The 16814-nt window shown below is 42.4% G+C and overlaps 1 protein-coding gene across 2 annotated transcripts in view; it reads left to right on the top strand.

Moving 5' to 3' along the window:
* grik3 (glutamate ionotropic receptor kainate type subunit 3) overlaps positions 1–16814 on the top strand; it is a 101711-nt gene that overhangs the window by 62154 nt on the left and 22743 nt on the right. For both annotated transcript variants that reach the window (XM_028978889.1, XM_028978890.1), the window contains exons 9-10: positions 7114–7227; positions 10741–10944. In XM_028978889.1, the coding sequence (XP_028834722.1) occupies positions 7114–7227; positions 10741–10944 (318 nt within the window). The remainder of the gene's footprint in view (positions 1–7113; positions 7228–10740; positions 10945–16814) is intronic.

Here is a 16814-nt window from a genome sequence, read left to right as displayed (position 1 = left end):
AATCAATTTCACATGCTGTCGTGCAAATGGAATAGACAACTTCCTATGCTTTCTGACTGATGTTTTGGTCACTTTTGAATGCTGGCGGTGCTTTCACTCTAGTGGTAGCATGAGATGAGAGTCTACAATCCACACAAGTGGCTCAGGTAGAGCTGCTCATCCATGATGGCACATCGATGCAAGCTGTGGCAAGAAGGTTTGCTGTGTCTGTCAACATAGTGTCCAGAGCATGGAGGCACTACCAGGAGACAGGTCAATACATCAGGAGATGTGGAGGAGGCTGTAGTCGGGGCAACATCCCAGCAGCAGGACCGTTACCTCCACATTTGTGAAAGGAGGAACCGGAGGAGCAATGCCAGAGTCCTGCAAATGACCTCCATTTATGACCTCCATACATTTGCGAGTTTCTGCGCAAACGGTCAGTAACAGACTCCATGAGGGTGTTGTAGTAGTGGTAGTGGTAGTAGCCTGGTAACACACTCGCCTATGAACCAGAAGACCCAGGTTCAAATCCCACTTACTACCATTGTATCCCTAAGCATGACACTTAACCCTAAATTGCTCCAGGGGGACTGTCCCTGTAACTATTGTAAGTCACTCTGGATAAGGGCGTCTGATGAATGCTCTAAATGTAAATGAAAATGTGTTGTGCTTACAGCCCACCACCGCGCAGCATGTTTGCCATTTGCCAGAGAACACCAGCACCTGTGCTTCTCACAGATGAAAGCAGGTTCAAACTGAGCACATGTGACAGATGTGACAGAGTCTGGAGACGGCATTTCTTTGGGGATGGCATTTCTTTGGGGGGGCGCACAGCCCTCCATGTGCTTGCCAGAGGCAATCTGACTTCCATTAGGTACTGAGATGAGATCCTCAGACCCCTTGTGAGACCATATGCTTGTGCGGTAGGCCCTGGATTCCTCCTATTGGAAGACAATGTTAGACCTTATGTGGCTGGAGCGTGTCAGCAGTTCCTGTAAAACGAAGGCAGTGACGCTATGAACTGGCCCTCAGGGACCATCGGCCACCTCATCAGGAGCATTCCCAGGTGTTGTAGGGTGGTCATACCAAGATGGCGGCGGCATGTGACCAAGATGGCGGCGCGTACACATCGCGAGGCTCAGCGTCTCTCCAGTTTCTGCAGTTTTGCGGTAATTTTCTTGCTCATGTCGGGGCTGTTCGTGCAGAACAGTAGTGCCTCAACATCGTACTCCCGACAAGAGCTTTTGGATATTGGTTCCCGTAATTTTAACAGTTTTATCAGCAATCTTGAACTCATCCCTGAGATCGGCAGAACACCCGAGGCGGCGCACCCTACCCGACCGGGCGGAAGTGCTCGAAGACGCCGTCGAGACCGTAAACAAAGGCGGGGGAAGCGCGGAGGGCTAAGAGCTAAGCTAAAGCTAACACCACACCGGCTCTCTTTGCCCAGCATTCTTCTCGCCAATGTACGGTCACTGGTGAACAAAATGGATGAGATTCGACTCCGAATCAACCACAGCAAGAAACTCTGGAACTGCAATGTCATGATTTTCACTGAAACATGGCTAAACAACGGAATACCGGACAATGCTATTGCTCTAGCTGAGCACCACATTCTCCGGGCAGACAGAACGGCGGATGACTCCGGTAAGACCAGAGGTGGGGGATTGTGCATCTATGTTAACAAAGCCTGGTGCACGAACTCTACTATCATTGGGAGACACTGCTCAGCTAACCTAGAGTTTCTCATGGTTAAGTGCAGACCGTTCTATCTGCCGCGGGAGTTCACATCCACCATTATAACTGCCACTTACATTCCTCCTGATGCTGATGCCAAGCTTGCTATGAACGAACTTCATGCGGCCATCAGTAAACAACAGACTGATCACCCAGAGGCTGCATACATTGTGGCGGGGGATTTTAATCATTCCAATTTGAAGACGGTATTTCCTAAATTTCATAAAAACATTCTCTGTCACACCAGAGGAAACAAAACTCTGGATCAAGTTTATACAAACATGGCTGAAGCCTATGCTGTGACCCCCCTCCCCCACTTCGGACAATCAGATCACCTTTCTTTGTTTCTCACCCCCAAGTACTCCCCCCTCATCAACCGTGTGAAGCCATCAGTGAGGACCATCAAAGTGTGGCCAGCGGGGGCTGACATCACACTCCAGGACAGGTTCCAACACACAGACTGGAGTATGTTTGCTTCACAGGCCACCTGTGGCTCTCACACGGACATCGACATCTACACCTCCTCTGTTCTGAACTACATTAACACCACCATAGACACGGTTACTACTCAGAAACAGATCACCACATACCCTAATCAGAAGCCTTGGATGAACAAGGAGGTGCGTCTCCTGCTGAAGGCACGCAACAATGCATTCAGATCGGGTGATGCACAGGCCTACGGCATTTCCAGGGCGAACCTGAAGAGGGGCATCAAAAAGGCCAAGCACTGCTACAAACTAAAGCTAGAGGAATACTTCTCCAATGCTGATCCTCGACGCTTGTGGCAGGGCATTCAGGCCATTACAGACTACAAACCCAGCAACTCAGCCCCCACAACCACAAATGTCCTCTTTCTGAATGAGCTCAACGACTTTTATGCTCGCTTTGAAAGAGACAACAAGCAACCTGCTGTCAAGATCCCCTCATCTACCGACCACTCGCCCATCATACTCACCTCCTCAGATGTTTGCACTGCACTGAGTCGGATAAACGCGCGCAGGGCTGCTGGACCAGACGGCATCCCGGGGCGCGTTCTTAGAGCATGTGCAGAGCAGCTCGCTGGCGTATTCACGGACATTTTTAACATGTCTCTCGCCCAAGCAGCTGTTCCAACATGCCTCAAATCCACCTCCATTGTACCAGTGCCGAAACATTCTAGCCCAACATGCCTGAATGACTACCGCCCTGTAGCACTCACACCCATAATCATGAAGTGCTTCGAGCGGTTAGTCCTGGCACATCTGAGGGACTTCCTCCCACCAACTCTGGACCCACACCAGTTTGCGTACCGTAGCAATAGGAGCACAGAGGATGCAGTCTCCATAGCGCTGCACTCTGTACTCACACACCTGGACAAGCAAAACACATATGCACGGATGCTGTTTGTTGATTTCAGCTCAGCATTTAACACTGTCATCCCCTCTAAGCTAATCTCTAAACTTAGAGCCCTGGACATCAACACCTCACTTTGCAACTGGATTATGGACTTTCTGACCAGCAGACCACAGCATGTAAGGTCAGGCCACATCCGCTTCACTACTGTCACGCTCAACACTGGTGTACCACAGGGCTGTGTGCTGAGCCCCTTCCTCTACTCCCTCTTCACCCATGACTGCCGACCTATGTATGGATCAAACTCCGTTATTAAGTTTGCAGATGACACCACGGTGATAGGTCTCATCGACAACAACGATGAGACTGCCTACAGGGAGGAGGTCCAGCATCTGGCCACTTGGTGCACAGAAAATAACCTTCTTTTAAACACCACCAAGACCAAGGAGCTCATTGTGGACTTCAGGAGGGAGAGAAGAGGCTCGCATGATCCCATCCACATCAATGGGATGACTGTGCAGCCTGTTACATCCTTCAAGTTCCTGGGGACCCACATCTCAGAGGACCTGTCCTGGAGCATTAACACCTCCAGCCTGGTCAAGAAGGCTCACCAGCGCCTCTTCTTCTTGAGAACATTAAAAAAGAACCAGCTACCCACTACCATCCTGTTGAACTTTTACCGCTCTACAATAGAGAGCATCCTTACCAGCTGTCTCACAGTGTGGTATGGAAGCTGCACTGTTGCTGAGCGTAAGGCGATGCAGCGGGTGGTGAAAACTGCCCAGCGCATCACAGGGACTCCACTTCCATCCATTGAGGAAATCCAGAGGAAGCACTGTCTGCGTCGAGCTCACAGTATTCTTAAGGACTCCTCCCACCCGGCCCACGAACTGTTCTCTCTCCTGCCTTCAGGCAGACGGTTCAGGCTACCACGGACAAGAACCAGCAGACTTAGGAACAGCTTTTTTTCCCAGAGCTGTTTCCTTGCTGAACTCCTCTGCCCCCCCCATACACTCTTGATAATCACTGCACTGCACATATCACTTTGTACAGCACATATCACTTTGTACTGCACATATCACTTTATGTATAGCACATATCACTTTATGTATATATATATATAACTTAACTTATTTGAACTGTATCCTGCACTTGCTGCTTATTGCACTTCTGGTTAGACCTAAACTACATTTCGTTGCCCTGTACTTGTACATGTGTAATGACAATAAAGTTGAATCTAATCTAATCTAATCTAATACAGGCACGTGGAGGCCACACACACTACTGAGCCTAATTTTGACTTGTTTTAAGGACGTTACATCAAAGTTTGATCAGCCTGTAGTAAGTGTGATCAGCCTGTAGTGTGTTTTTCCACTTTTATTTTGAATGTAAATCCAAATCAAGACCTCCATGGGTTGATACATTTGATTTTGATCAATAATGTTTGTGTGATTTTGTTGTCAGCACATTCCGCTATATAAAGAACAAAGTTTTTAATAAGAATGTTTAATTCATTCATATCTAGGATGCCTAATTTTTTGTGTTCCCTTATTTTTTTGAGCAGTGTATACACACACATCAGAAGTGGAAACAAGATAATAAAAGAACACATTTCTAGCTGTTCATAATTTAGGTAATCTAGTTAATCTAAGAAGTAACCTCAACCAAATGTGCATGGTTAATATTTGCCCCTTTGTTATTGTGTATAGACACGGAATGTCTTGGCAGCAAAATCCGTTTGTTGAGTTCCAGCGAAATCGTATTAATATCTATTGTGCTGACGTGTCACGTGTCTGGTTGCCTCGGAACAGAAACTGATTCGGCTTTAACTGTTTGAGCCGGCTAAACTCGAGACTTTGAAGGTAATCCCACTTAATTGAATATTAGCCAGTGTTTGAGCCTTTGCCTGAACTTTCCCGAATAAAAATATCATTTTATGAGTGCATTAAGTCAGAAAACTATTACTATTACAATTGTGTGTGTGTGTATATACACACACACACACACACACACAGTGGGGCAAAAAGTATTTAGTCAGCCACCAATTGTGCAAGTTCTACCACTTAAAAAGATGAGAGAGACCTGTAATTTTCATCATAGGTATACCTCAACTATGATAGACAACATGAGAAAAAAAATTCTGAAAATCACATCCTCTGATTTTTAAAGAATTTATTTGCAAATTATGGTGGAAAATTAGTATTTGGTCACTAACAAACAAGCAAGATTTCTGATTCACATACCTATAAATTCTTCTGTAAAAGGCTCCTCTGTCCTGCACTCATTACCTGTATTAATGGCACCTGTTTGAACTCATTATCAGTATAAAAGACACCCGTCCACAACCTCAAACAGTCACACTCCAAACTCCACTATGGTCAAGACCAAAGAGCTGTTTAAGGACACCAGAAACAAAATTGTAGACCTGCACAAGGCTGGGAAGACTGAATCTGCAACAGGTAAGCAAATCAACTGTGGGAGCAATTATTAGAAAATGGAAGCCATTCAAGACCACTGTTAATCTCCCTCGATCTGGGGCTCCATGCAAGATCTCACAAGAACGGTGAACGGTGCTACAGAACATCTGGATGATCCAGATGGGCATTGAAGATGAAATGCAAGGGCATTGAAGATGAAATGTGACTGGGTTTTTCAGCATGACAATGATCCCAAACACACCGCCCGGGCAATGAAGGAGTGGCTTCGTAAGAAGCATTTCAAGGTTCTGGAGTGGCCTAGCCAGTCTCCAGATCTCAACCCCATAGAAAATCTTTGGAGATAGTTGAAAGTCCGTGTTACCCAGCGACAGCCCCAAAACATCACTGCTCTAGAGTAGATCTGCATGGAAGAATGGGCCAAAATACCAGCAACAGTGTGTGAAAACCTTGTGAAGACTTACAGAAAACGTTTGACCTCTGTCATTGCCAACAAAGGGTATATAACAAAGTATTCAGATGAACTTTTGTTAATGACCAAATACTAATTTTCCACCATAATTTGTAAATAAATTCTTTAAAAATCAGAGGATGTGATTTTTTTCTCATTTTGTCTCTCATAGTTGAGGTATACCTATGATGAAAATTACAGGCCTCTCTCATCTTTTTAAGTGGGAGAATTTGGTGCATGACTAAATGCTTTTTTGCCCCACTGTATATACCTGCGTCCTCAATTCTTCTTCTGTAGCTCAAGCTGCTTTAGAAATCTGAACATATGCTCGGCTCAGCATCATGGGCAACGCTATCCGGGGCTTTTACACATTGGCTCTGAATGCCGGCGGTGCATGGATCCACCTCGTCTGCCAGCCCCATGAGTTTTAAAATAGCGCGCAGGACGGAGACAGGGGTCTTGTGTGGGGTTTGTGCTCGCAGAGATCAGTACTGACAGCCACGGAGCAATTTGCAGTGATGATTTGTTCAGTAAGAGGGTTCCCCCCTTTTTTCCTTCTGCTGGGGCCTAGCACCTGTGTTAAACACAGCTTATTTGTTTGGATCACTGTGAAGATATTTGAGATTATTCTCAGTCGATGCTCTTGTCTGACGTAATCCTGCATTTATTACTTGCTTCAGTGCTGGGTGTATTGTTTTAAATTCATTGCAGGTTTTTTTGCCTTTACAGTGTTCCTTGTGGCACAATCTTTACAATTGTCAAATTGTTCAAAGTAGCATAGCTGCTATTTAACAAGAGTATGTCAAACCTGAACTTAACCCTCAACCTGCCCTTAGTAACCAAATCAATGATCTCACAGGTTTGTTATTTGTTCATCTTTGCAATTTTTTTTTAGCAAAAGACTGTCAAAATGTATTCAACATCTATGCAAGAAATTCCAACTAGGGTATATAAATCACTTATCCACAAATCCAGTGGCACACACACTGCTCACATATGCTTGCATGGTGCCAGCGTGTGAACTGACCTCATGACAAAAGGGTGACAGAGTTAATCAGCTAATGCTGCTTGGCCAGCCGTCTCGGGGTACTAATGCACAGAGCTTGTTTCGGGGTAGTGGAGGAGGGTCATTTGACCCTTTCAATGCATGACAGTCACATGATATTTTATGCATAGGTGGGGAAATGGAGTGCATCCGGAGGTCTCAATATCACAGAGGTCCCCAAGCGGAACGGGATGAACATCACTGATTCCCTCTCCAACCGCTCCTTGGTCATCACCACCATCTTGGTAGGTCATGGATCCATATTCCCTTGTCACACTGTTGGGCTTATGCAGTCGAGAGAGAGAGAGAGAGAGAGAGAGAGAGTGAATGCAAAGAGAGAAGAGATTAACTGAAGGTTTTATTTCTTACGGTCTGGTGCTTCCTTGTTTCCATACCACAAATGTCATCTCACAGACAATGTGTTCTCTACTGTAATGCTAAAGACCCTGCAGCAATTCTCTCCTATACACTGAAAAAAAGGAAACACTGGCTAAAATGTAGTTAATCTGTCACACCTAATATTTTAGTATTGACGTAATGTAAATAAACCAAAGAAACCTGCTGTTACATGGTTTATTTACATTACGGCAATGATGAAATATTAGGTGTGAAAGATTAAGGCATGTTTTGCCAGTGTTTCCTTTTTCAGTGTAGCTTCACCAGAAGTTCAAGATACGACCACAATGTGATCAAAACCGAATGTTTCATTTTGATTACATCTGTAAATCTGTACATTACAATAAAGTATCAAAATGTATTATACATTGTTTTATGGTAATTAAAATAAAGTGTTCGTCTTAGACATCTGTATGAGCATTGCAGCAGTAATGCATTATCTTTATTATTATTAATAAATTGGAATCATTAAAAGTGCAGGATTCAGCGCCATGCTCACCACAGCTCATTTGACGCTGCATTAGTGCAGTAACTGCATGGACATAAACAGATTATACATGGTAGAATGCTGATTCTCATTTTGATGTTAATTCATCCTTCTAAAATATAGGTTTTAAAATAGGTTACCACTGTGTCTGACTATGGTAAGAAATCCAGGCCATTAATTGTAACAGGTACCTTCTGCCTCCACAGCGCTGCCATGTTCTGATGCATTGCGGCCTGTGTTTAAGCCTGTCTTAGGGAGGTTAGGGCTTTTTGTGGAGTTGTCACAAGGTTGCTGACAATGGACGGCCCCTGTGGGCTTATTTTGGTGAGGCACATAAGTTATCAACAACGATAAATACTGTCATTAGTTGGAGCTTGAACTGGTAGGCTGTAATTATGACCAAGTGAGGCCTCGAAAGGATATAATCAGTGCCTTTCCAGCACCAAAGATGGGAATTACATTTTCTGTCAAGCAGAGAAAGAGCAGAGAAAGATTGAAACAGGTGTTTCAGGAGATTTTTTTTATTTTTGAAGGCTACCACCCTTCTTAAATTCAAATATGAACTTTCAAGTGTTTTCTAGTCCTTTTTGTTCATGCTTTGAATTCAGATTTAACATAAAGCAGAGACATAATTTACATTTTTTACATTTATGGCATTTATCAGATGCCCTTATCCAGAGCGACTTACAATCAGTAGTTACAGGGACAGTCCCCCCCTCAAGCAATTTAGGATTAAGTGTCTTGCTCAGGGACACAATGGTAGTAAGCAGGATTTGAACCAGGGTCTTCTGGTTCAAAGGCGAGCGTGTTACCCATATAAAACAAATTAATATTGTAGAAAAGTGTGCCCCGGTGCAATTGTTAGTCCTCTGAAACATATTTTAAATATTGATATGTGTCTGTCTGAGATTGTCATTTGTGTAGCAGCACTGGCAATTTTTGTGCAGCAGCACTGATTCACATATCATTATGCGGTAGCCAATAGTAGATGTAATAAGCTAGATGATCAAGAACTGAAGGAATTCTCTTTCTTTGTATTGAAATGTTTCATTCTAGTTTGCCCACTAAAATATACAGTTGCAAGGAAAAATAATTTTATGGTTTCCTGCTGTAATGACACAAGAATGGTGAAGAGTTTTATCACTTTTATTTAAAATTACACCAGACAAACAACACTTTGGGCACTACTTGGGGAAAATGAGAGAGGAGATAGGGAAAAAGGGAAGGCTCACACTCTCACTGGGATACTCCACACATGCACGCTGACCACCTGCAAAACAATACCATAACCATCAATACACACATTAATACTCATAAGAGACTCAATACTCAATGGAGACTCACCTGCTTTAGCCTGGCCATATTCTTTGGACATCTCTATGGGATTGAGGTTTATTATTATTTTAGACACATTATACTTGACAATACTCTTGACTTAGTTGTAGATCAGATCTGAACTCAAGGTCACATGTATATATTTGTTATTAATGTCACCTGAACCCTGAAATTTCCAATGACTTAGAAATGTTTATTGCTGTGTACTATGCACCTCAACATCTGAATGGAGAAAAATGAATGATTTGTTAGATGCTGTGCATGAATGTTTACCAGTGCACACTTATGCATTCAATATAGGCTCTGCTGACACCACAATGGAGTCTGACAAATTAAGATTTGTGCTCTCTGGTGACAGAGGCATGCAAATGGCCTCCTTCTGGGATATTTACTATACAGGCAAAAGGGAGATGGGAGGACAGGGGTGATATTGATTTCTAAACTCAGTAAAGCATCATTACGCACACTTCTAACATCAGCCTTCCATTACAGGGTGGCTGAGAGCGTCGCCTCATCATTCTGCAGTTTTTTGGAGTTTCCTTTACATCACTACCCATCCTGTGTCAGTCGGGTTACACTGAAGCAAGATGAGACGAGAGCTGGAGGGGGGGTCATCTAGTGAATCGATAACCTCGATAAGAGTTCATAAATTGCATATCTGGTCTATCACAGCAATAAACGATGTAATATCCCAAGCATCATAAAAGGCAGCAAAGTATCAGCCTGCTAGCAGGCAGAGGGCCTGAGCTAATGCGGCATGAAAACCTGACATGCTTCAAAAAGGAAGCAGCTTCACCGTTCTCCTCCCTAATTTGAATATGTATGGTTTGTCTCGACTGACAGGCTCATGCAGAAGCACACTCCCTCTCCAGCGTTTAGTGATGACTGTGACATTATGGGCATGTTGGTTTTCATTATGTTGGTGTTATGGCCCTAATCAAGAATTTATACGTTCCAGATAACAGCGTGCGTGCACGCTGTACCGGAATTATCTGTGGCCAGGCAATAGAGCACACGCAACTGTACTCAACGTTTGAAAGTGGGAGTGTGAGCGTGGGCACATGAACTAATTCAAAACAGAAAAAAAGAGCTAAAGGTGTAAGGGGATTGTGGAATTTCCTTTCATTATGATGTCATTTGTGTCTGAGAACCAAACAGGCCGTCAAAATAGTGCTGTCCAAAGAAATGATTTGTATGCATGTGTCAGATATAGTTGTGTAACCCATGTTTCGCTTGTGTACTCGTTTTCAGCATGCTAGACTCGCATGTTTATAGCGTTCTTTAAATGGCTGTCTGTTTTAGGCTGACAACACAGAAAACATAATTACTATGAAGTAGAGTAAATCAGTTGTCAGCAGTGGGCCACCCTTGTCTTTTCTGGAAGAGTCCGTGCTGTGCTGCTCTCGGTTGGAATTAGCTATCGGCTCTTGTTAAACAGCGCCATGAGTCATCAGCAGAAACTTTGGGGTGTGCGCGCCTGTGCAGGTCGAAAGCGCTGACCTCAACACTGGCTCCCATTTGATGTTTTCTGTTTTGGCAGGAGGAGCCATATGTCATGCTTAAGAAGTCTGACAGGGCACTCGTTGGCAACGACCGCTTCGAGGGCTTCTGCATCGATCTCCTCAAGGAGCTGGCCAACATCCTGGGCTTTGCTTACGAGATCCGGCTGGTGCCAGACGGGAAGTACGGTTCGATGGACGACAAAAGCCAGTGGAATGGAATGATCAAGGAGCTAATGGAGCATGTGAGTAAGATTAGTGCCCCTATTAATGCACTTCAGTGCCGCTGCCACCACTGCACGCCTCCTAACATCCATGAAGCCAATGTGGCTGCTAGCACCTCCTCATTTGAACCCGTCCACCCAGTCCACATCCAGACCAGGCTCTGATTGGATTCAGCCTGCCTGGTGATAGCACTTTATTATTACAGTTGTTGTTGCTGCAGTTCTACTCTGTAATTTTAATGGCACCGGCTGCTGCTGCAGTCAGGTTCCAACATGGCATCAAATCTCATGAAGCGGGTATCAGAAATCTGTAGTGGTGAAGTGCTGAGACAGCACAGTCAGCTCCTTTTCTCTATGCAGGCCGTCTTTCCCGAGGACCCTGATGAAGTTGGCATGTCTGGGCAATGGCAACAGTGACGCCACGTTGCTGGCATTTGAGGAGAGGCTTTCATCCCTTTGCCCCCTCGCTGTCCTCACCCTTTGGGGCTCAGAGCTGGGCTCTGCCGAAAGTTGTAATAGCTTAAGTGGCATTTAGCAGAGGAAGTCATATGGTCAGAGTCAATGGATGGGCACTGCAGAGGTCAGGAGAGGTGAACCATTGCTGAAACATCTAAGTCTCTTGACAGGATACTGCATGTCACCTGGAGAGATATTTGTTTTATTGGTTAATGTCGTTACATACATACATGTCATAACGTCATAACGTAAGTTGTCTTTGACAATGACAAGAGTGAAAGCCCAAATTATTCAAGTGATGCTCAGGGCCTTTTCACCTCTGGTAGTTTTGGTGGACACCTGCTGCTCTTGTAGCAGCTCTTTCCCACCTTTAACGTGACATATAATATGTACCATCAATTGATATATTATTTGAAATTATATATTATATTTCCACTGTAATATATTCAAACTCCGTGCATTTTAATGCATTTATAATGCAAAACGTGTGTGTGTGTGTAAAAAAATATATATATATATGTGTGTTTTATATATTTATAATGTTTCGCATTATAAATGAATTATGTAGTTTGTGTTTAACATTTAACATCCTAAGGCCGCTAGACCTAAAGAAATTATTTGATTTAGAGAACCCATTTAACCATGGTCCTGATGCTGCAACTGTTAAGCCTGCAACAGTGACACATCATTATAGATCATTATAATAGGGTACATTGGTGACAATAGCCTATTTCATGGTATTGTGTCTTTTATGGAGTAGATTAAGCAAGAATATCTGCCACTAGTACATTTTCCACTCTATAATTTGTTGTACTCTCTTACTGAGGCTAAAACAACTGTAAAGTGTCATTATCCTGAAACTCTCGTTCTTTTGTTCTGCAACGGTACGAATGTCTCTCTGAAAACAAGGATGAATTCACTGGGCTGGATGTGGCAAACAATAAACATCCATTACATCCATTCTGGCTTTCTTTCTGCAAGTTTTATGGTTGCTAAAGCAACAGAATAATGAGACTATTGCAGGATGTGGCAGGAGGAGCTCAGAGAGAGTGACATTTACTTTGATTTCCACTGTGTTTGGAACTTTCTTTTTTCTTTTTTTTTTGCCAGTCAAACACTCACTTTTGAAAAAAAAAAACAAGTTCACTTGGCAGCGCACTGCAAGAGAGTAGGTACTGACTGTTTGATACGCAGGGAGTGAAGATTAATATTACATGGGGCCAGCAAGCGAAACGCGGCAGCTTTCTGCTTCCTGTGCAGGACTTATCTGTGACAGCTACAAGCTTTTAAGTGTTTCGTATTCGCCTCACCCTCAATCTCTGGCTGCATGCAAGTTTAGCTAGATTTTTTACAATTGCTTTGTTTTGCCATTGGAGTGTTCATATATTCAGCATTTTTTTTTCTTCTCCCAGCCTTATCGAATCGTGGATGCAGTATTGATGCTGCTGTGTGTATTTTAAGGGCTCCATTTTGTGGCCCAGTGCCTTGCTCTCAGCTGTCTGTTTTAGATAAGCTGATCTTGAATCAGCAGAGCCGAAAAGTCAACTGAGGAGTGCACTCAGAGAGCTGACCTCAGATTTCCATGAGAGAGTTGGATGGATAGGCCATTTTCATGAGAGTAAACCTCGTGGTTTATCTCTGAAGGCCGATTAATGGTTTCTGTGATTTCCCACTGATTTCCCCCACTTCTCCCTGTTATTGCTGAAGGCTATTGAGTAAACTTTAAATGAGCCCATATACTTATATATTATTTTTCTATTTATTTCTTTTAAATCTATAGTTTTAATATCTGAAGTGTTGATTGCACCATTTTTCAGGTTCCATTTTATTTTCCTGAAGTTGTCTGAGCTTCTTAACTGTCACATGCATTGATTTTGAAGCAGAATGTCTAGCACTGATGAACTAACACTTAAATTAAGCCATCAGATATATGCCAACTATAACTTTTCAACTATACTCTAGTTGAAAAGTAGCAGAGTGACCCCAACCAGTTACAAATCATAAGATTTGTAAAATATGCTAATTAGTAAATGTTATTTCATATGTTATTTGTTATTTAAATGTTATTTTTCTTGTAACTGTAACATTACATCCAATGGCTATCTACCATTTGAAATACCCTACAACTGAGATTGGCTAAGTAGCTTACATGAAATAAAACTGATTTGGTGTGAATGCAGGATTTTAGGTTAGGGGTGTAACAATTCACACAAAACTGCGGATCGGTATCTGTAAACACTCATGAGTGTTAGTCAATACTTAAAAACCTAAATATCCTATATGAAATTGTATTAATTCCCCTGTAATATTTCAACTGAATGTAATCTTTTCCAAACACTTTAGGTTTAGTACATGGTATGCTATTTAAGTCATATGGAATGCAAACTGCTTCATTTTAATGCTTCATTAGAGAGTGTGAATTTGTGTGCCAAAATATGATATACTGTAGTTGATGTGCCACTGATGCCAAAATAATAGCTCATCAGAGAATAAAAGCACTCAGAGGTATGGGCTTGTGATGCAGTGTACATAGTGTACTGTGTAACATTTATGAATCAGGAGCAGAGAACTTCATGGGAAACTAATCAGTTAAAGGTATTCCAACAGGGTGTCATGACAATGGGCCCTATTTTTGCAATGCAGTGTGCAAGCACAAATCATTTAATGGACAATTTATGTTTAATCTGAAGTCTCACATTGCTGATGTCAGATGTCAACTGTATTTTTCAATGTTGAAAACCTTTTACCTCAGAGAAGAACAACACACATCTGTGTGCTTGTTTTGAGTTGTATTTTCACAGAAGGAGTAAGGAGATCACTCCTTACTCAAACCTCCATGGCATTATATTTGATCGCTGTGATGTTTTTGTTGTTTTGACTCTCATATCCTCCTTTTAAGGTTATACTATATATTTATTAGGGGTGTTGACAGAGCAATATATCATGATATCTTTTGTGGTGATATTGAATCGATACAGGGACATCAAATATCAATATTTTTGTATACAGATTTAATCCACTGTGTGGTGCAGTCAAGCGTTTTGTTTAGTGAGGTCAGCAGAGATCAGCATACAACCTCCGCTCCTGTAGATGGCGCTGTACAGCTGGGTACTTTGAATGACTGCCTGGCATTTCAGGTAGAGTGAAATTGCAAAAAACATGACAGTCCAGCTCTGTTTTTTTTATAGTGAACTGTAGAATATCACAATATGTACAGCATCACAATATATCGTGATATAATTGTATTGTGACCAATGTATCATGATGTGTATCGTATCATTAGATCTTTGCCAATACACCCCTGCTATTTATAATGCAGGCTTGCTTATTAAGATGCCTGAAATCCTACTCTTAATTACTTAATCATGAATCAGGTTGCAGTGGTGGTTAAGGAAGCATCCCTGTAATAAGAAGGTTTCCGGTTTGAATCCCGAGCTGCCAAGGTGCCACTGAGGTGCCACTGAGCAAAAGCACCGTCCCCATGCACTGATCCCCGGGCGCCTGTCATGGCTGCCCACTGCTCACCAAGAGTGATGGTTAAAAGCAGAGGACACATTTCGTGTCACTGTATGCTGTGCTGCAGTGTTTCACAATCACATCACTTTCACTTCACTTTCAGTTATCAATGGCCATGGAAGGACATTTCTTTTATTATTGTGATTGTTTACTTAAGTAATTTACTTTATTTGTGCTAGAACCTAAATGTTGTTTTGCAACATTTAGTAGGTTTCAACAAGTAGGTTTCATCTCTGCACACTCTCATTTGTGGCGATTGATCAATGTATGATTAAATGTATATTTTTTTTTACATAAAATTGTAATCCTTTTTCTGACACCCACAGAAATAGTTACCCTCAGCGGCCTGCTCATGCATAACATCTGTATTGTTCAGGGTAATATGCATTATAGTTGCAGCACTGACTTTTTCAGAACTGCAAACTTCTCTTACAGGTAGCGACTGTGGCTACAACCATAGAAAGGCGGCTGTGCATTTATAGAGAGGGGACTGAATGAGAGAGAGGGAGGGAGGGCTCTGACCCAGGGGAGATTATTAATGGCTGCTGTCCGAGATATTTATCAGTTCAATTTATTTCCGTCAAGGTTTTTATTAACCCTTAAGGGGACTTCATTACTGTCTTATGGTAGTCCAACCACCTTGTGTGCATTGCAGTGCCTGAGCTTTACTGGTGACAAGTTTACAGAGGGGTGTCCAGTCAGAGTTCATGGGTTTAAAGGAGACAAGTAAACAAACCAGCCTCATGGTGGTTTTGAGCTGATAAAGTGGCATTAAATCACTGGGCCAGACATTCATCCTGTCACCCCCACTAGCCCATATAAATCATAGTTTCATTATGGAATTACAAAAAGCCTTTGCCCCAGCACATCTATTTAATAGCGCTGGACTTGTGTGGGTTTATTAAAATAAGCTAGACCTCCCCATTCATCTTTTTAGGTCACTGAGTTCTGTCAGAGGCAGGGCCCGAACGAGAGTGACAAAAATAGAGATCTGGATTTTATACGCTGGTGTCTAAATAACACATACACGGAGTGTGTGACATGCAAGAAAGCAACTTGTAGCAATGCCGGGTCAATACCAGGTAGGGTTGCATAGAAGGGCTGCAGCAGTTTTTACAGACACCGATCCGCAGTTTTGTGTGAACTAAAATCCTGCATTCACACCAAATCAGTTTTATTTCATGTAAGCTACTTAGCCAATCTCAGTTGTAGGATATTTCAAATGGTAGATAGCCATTGGATGTAATGTTACAGTTACAAGAAAAATAACATTTATGATACAGTTGGCATATATCTGATGGCTTAATTTAAGTGTTAGTTAATCAGTGCTAGACCTTCTGCTTCAAAATCAATGCATGTGACCCCTGGAATGAAATGATGGTTCAAAATATAGGCATCCGTTTGCTGATATTGAGAAATAGCGGTAAATTCAGTTTGGGTGAGTTTATGTGAAATCTGAATAGAACAACAGTTTATGCTGCATTCTTCACTTCACATTGCATGTGGTCCTCATGTCCTCAATCATGGTCCAGTTGGCTCATTTCATCAGGCATGTTAATCATTCAGTTTGACCTGCAACAAAGGTGACTTCATACAGCCTGAGAGATATACACGATGATGACTGAAATGATCGCACAATGAATAGCGGCCTTTACCCTGTAAAAACAAGACCAACTAAAATTAAATTACTAGACTGTACTAGTAGATTATTCTTGCCTAGGAATGTGTTGGCAGTGTGTGAATAGAGGCAGAAATGTACTTGCTATTAATTTCATACGTACGTACAGCCGCAGTCCGTATATTTGCGTTCTTTGCATAGGTTTTTGTGCACGTACTTAAAAATTAAAAGAACATATACGGATGCGGATGCAATACCTACATAATTATATCTGCATTCAACAGATGACAATTTTAAGATA

Source organism: Denticeps clupeoides, chromosome 5, assembly GCF_900700375.1.
Source record: "Denticeps clupeoides chromosome 5, fDenClu1.1, whole genome shotgun sequence".
In the NCBI taxonomy this organism is placed as follows: Eukaryota; Metazoa; Chordata; class Actinopteri; order Clupeiformes; family Denticipitidae; genus Denticeps; species Denticeps clupeoides.
This window is presented reverse-complemented; position numbering and strand designations above follow the sequence as displayed.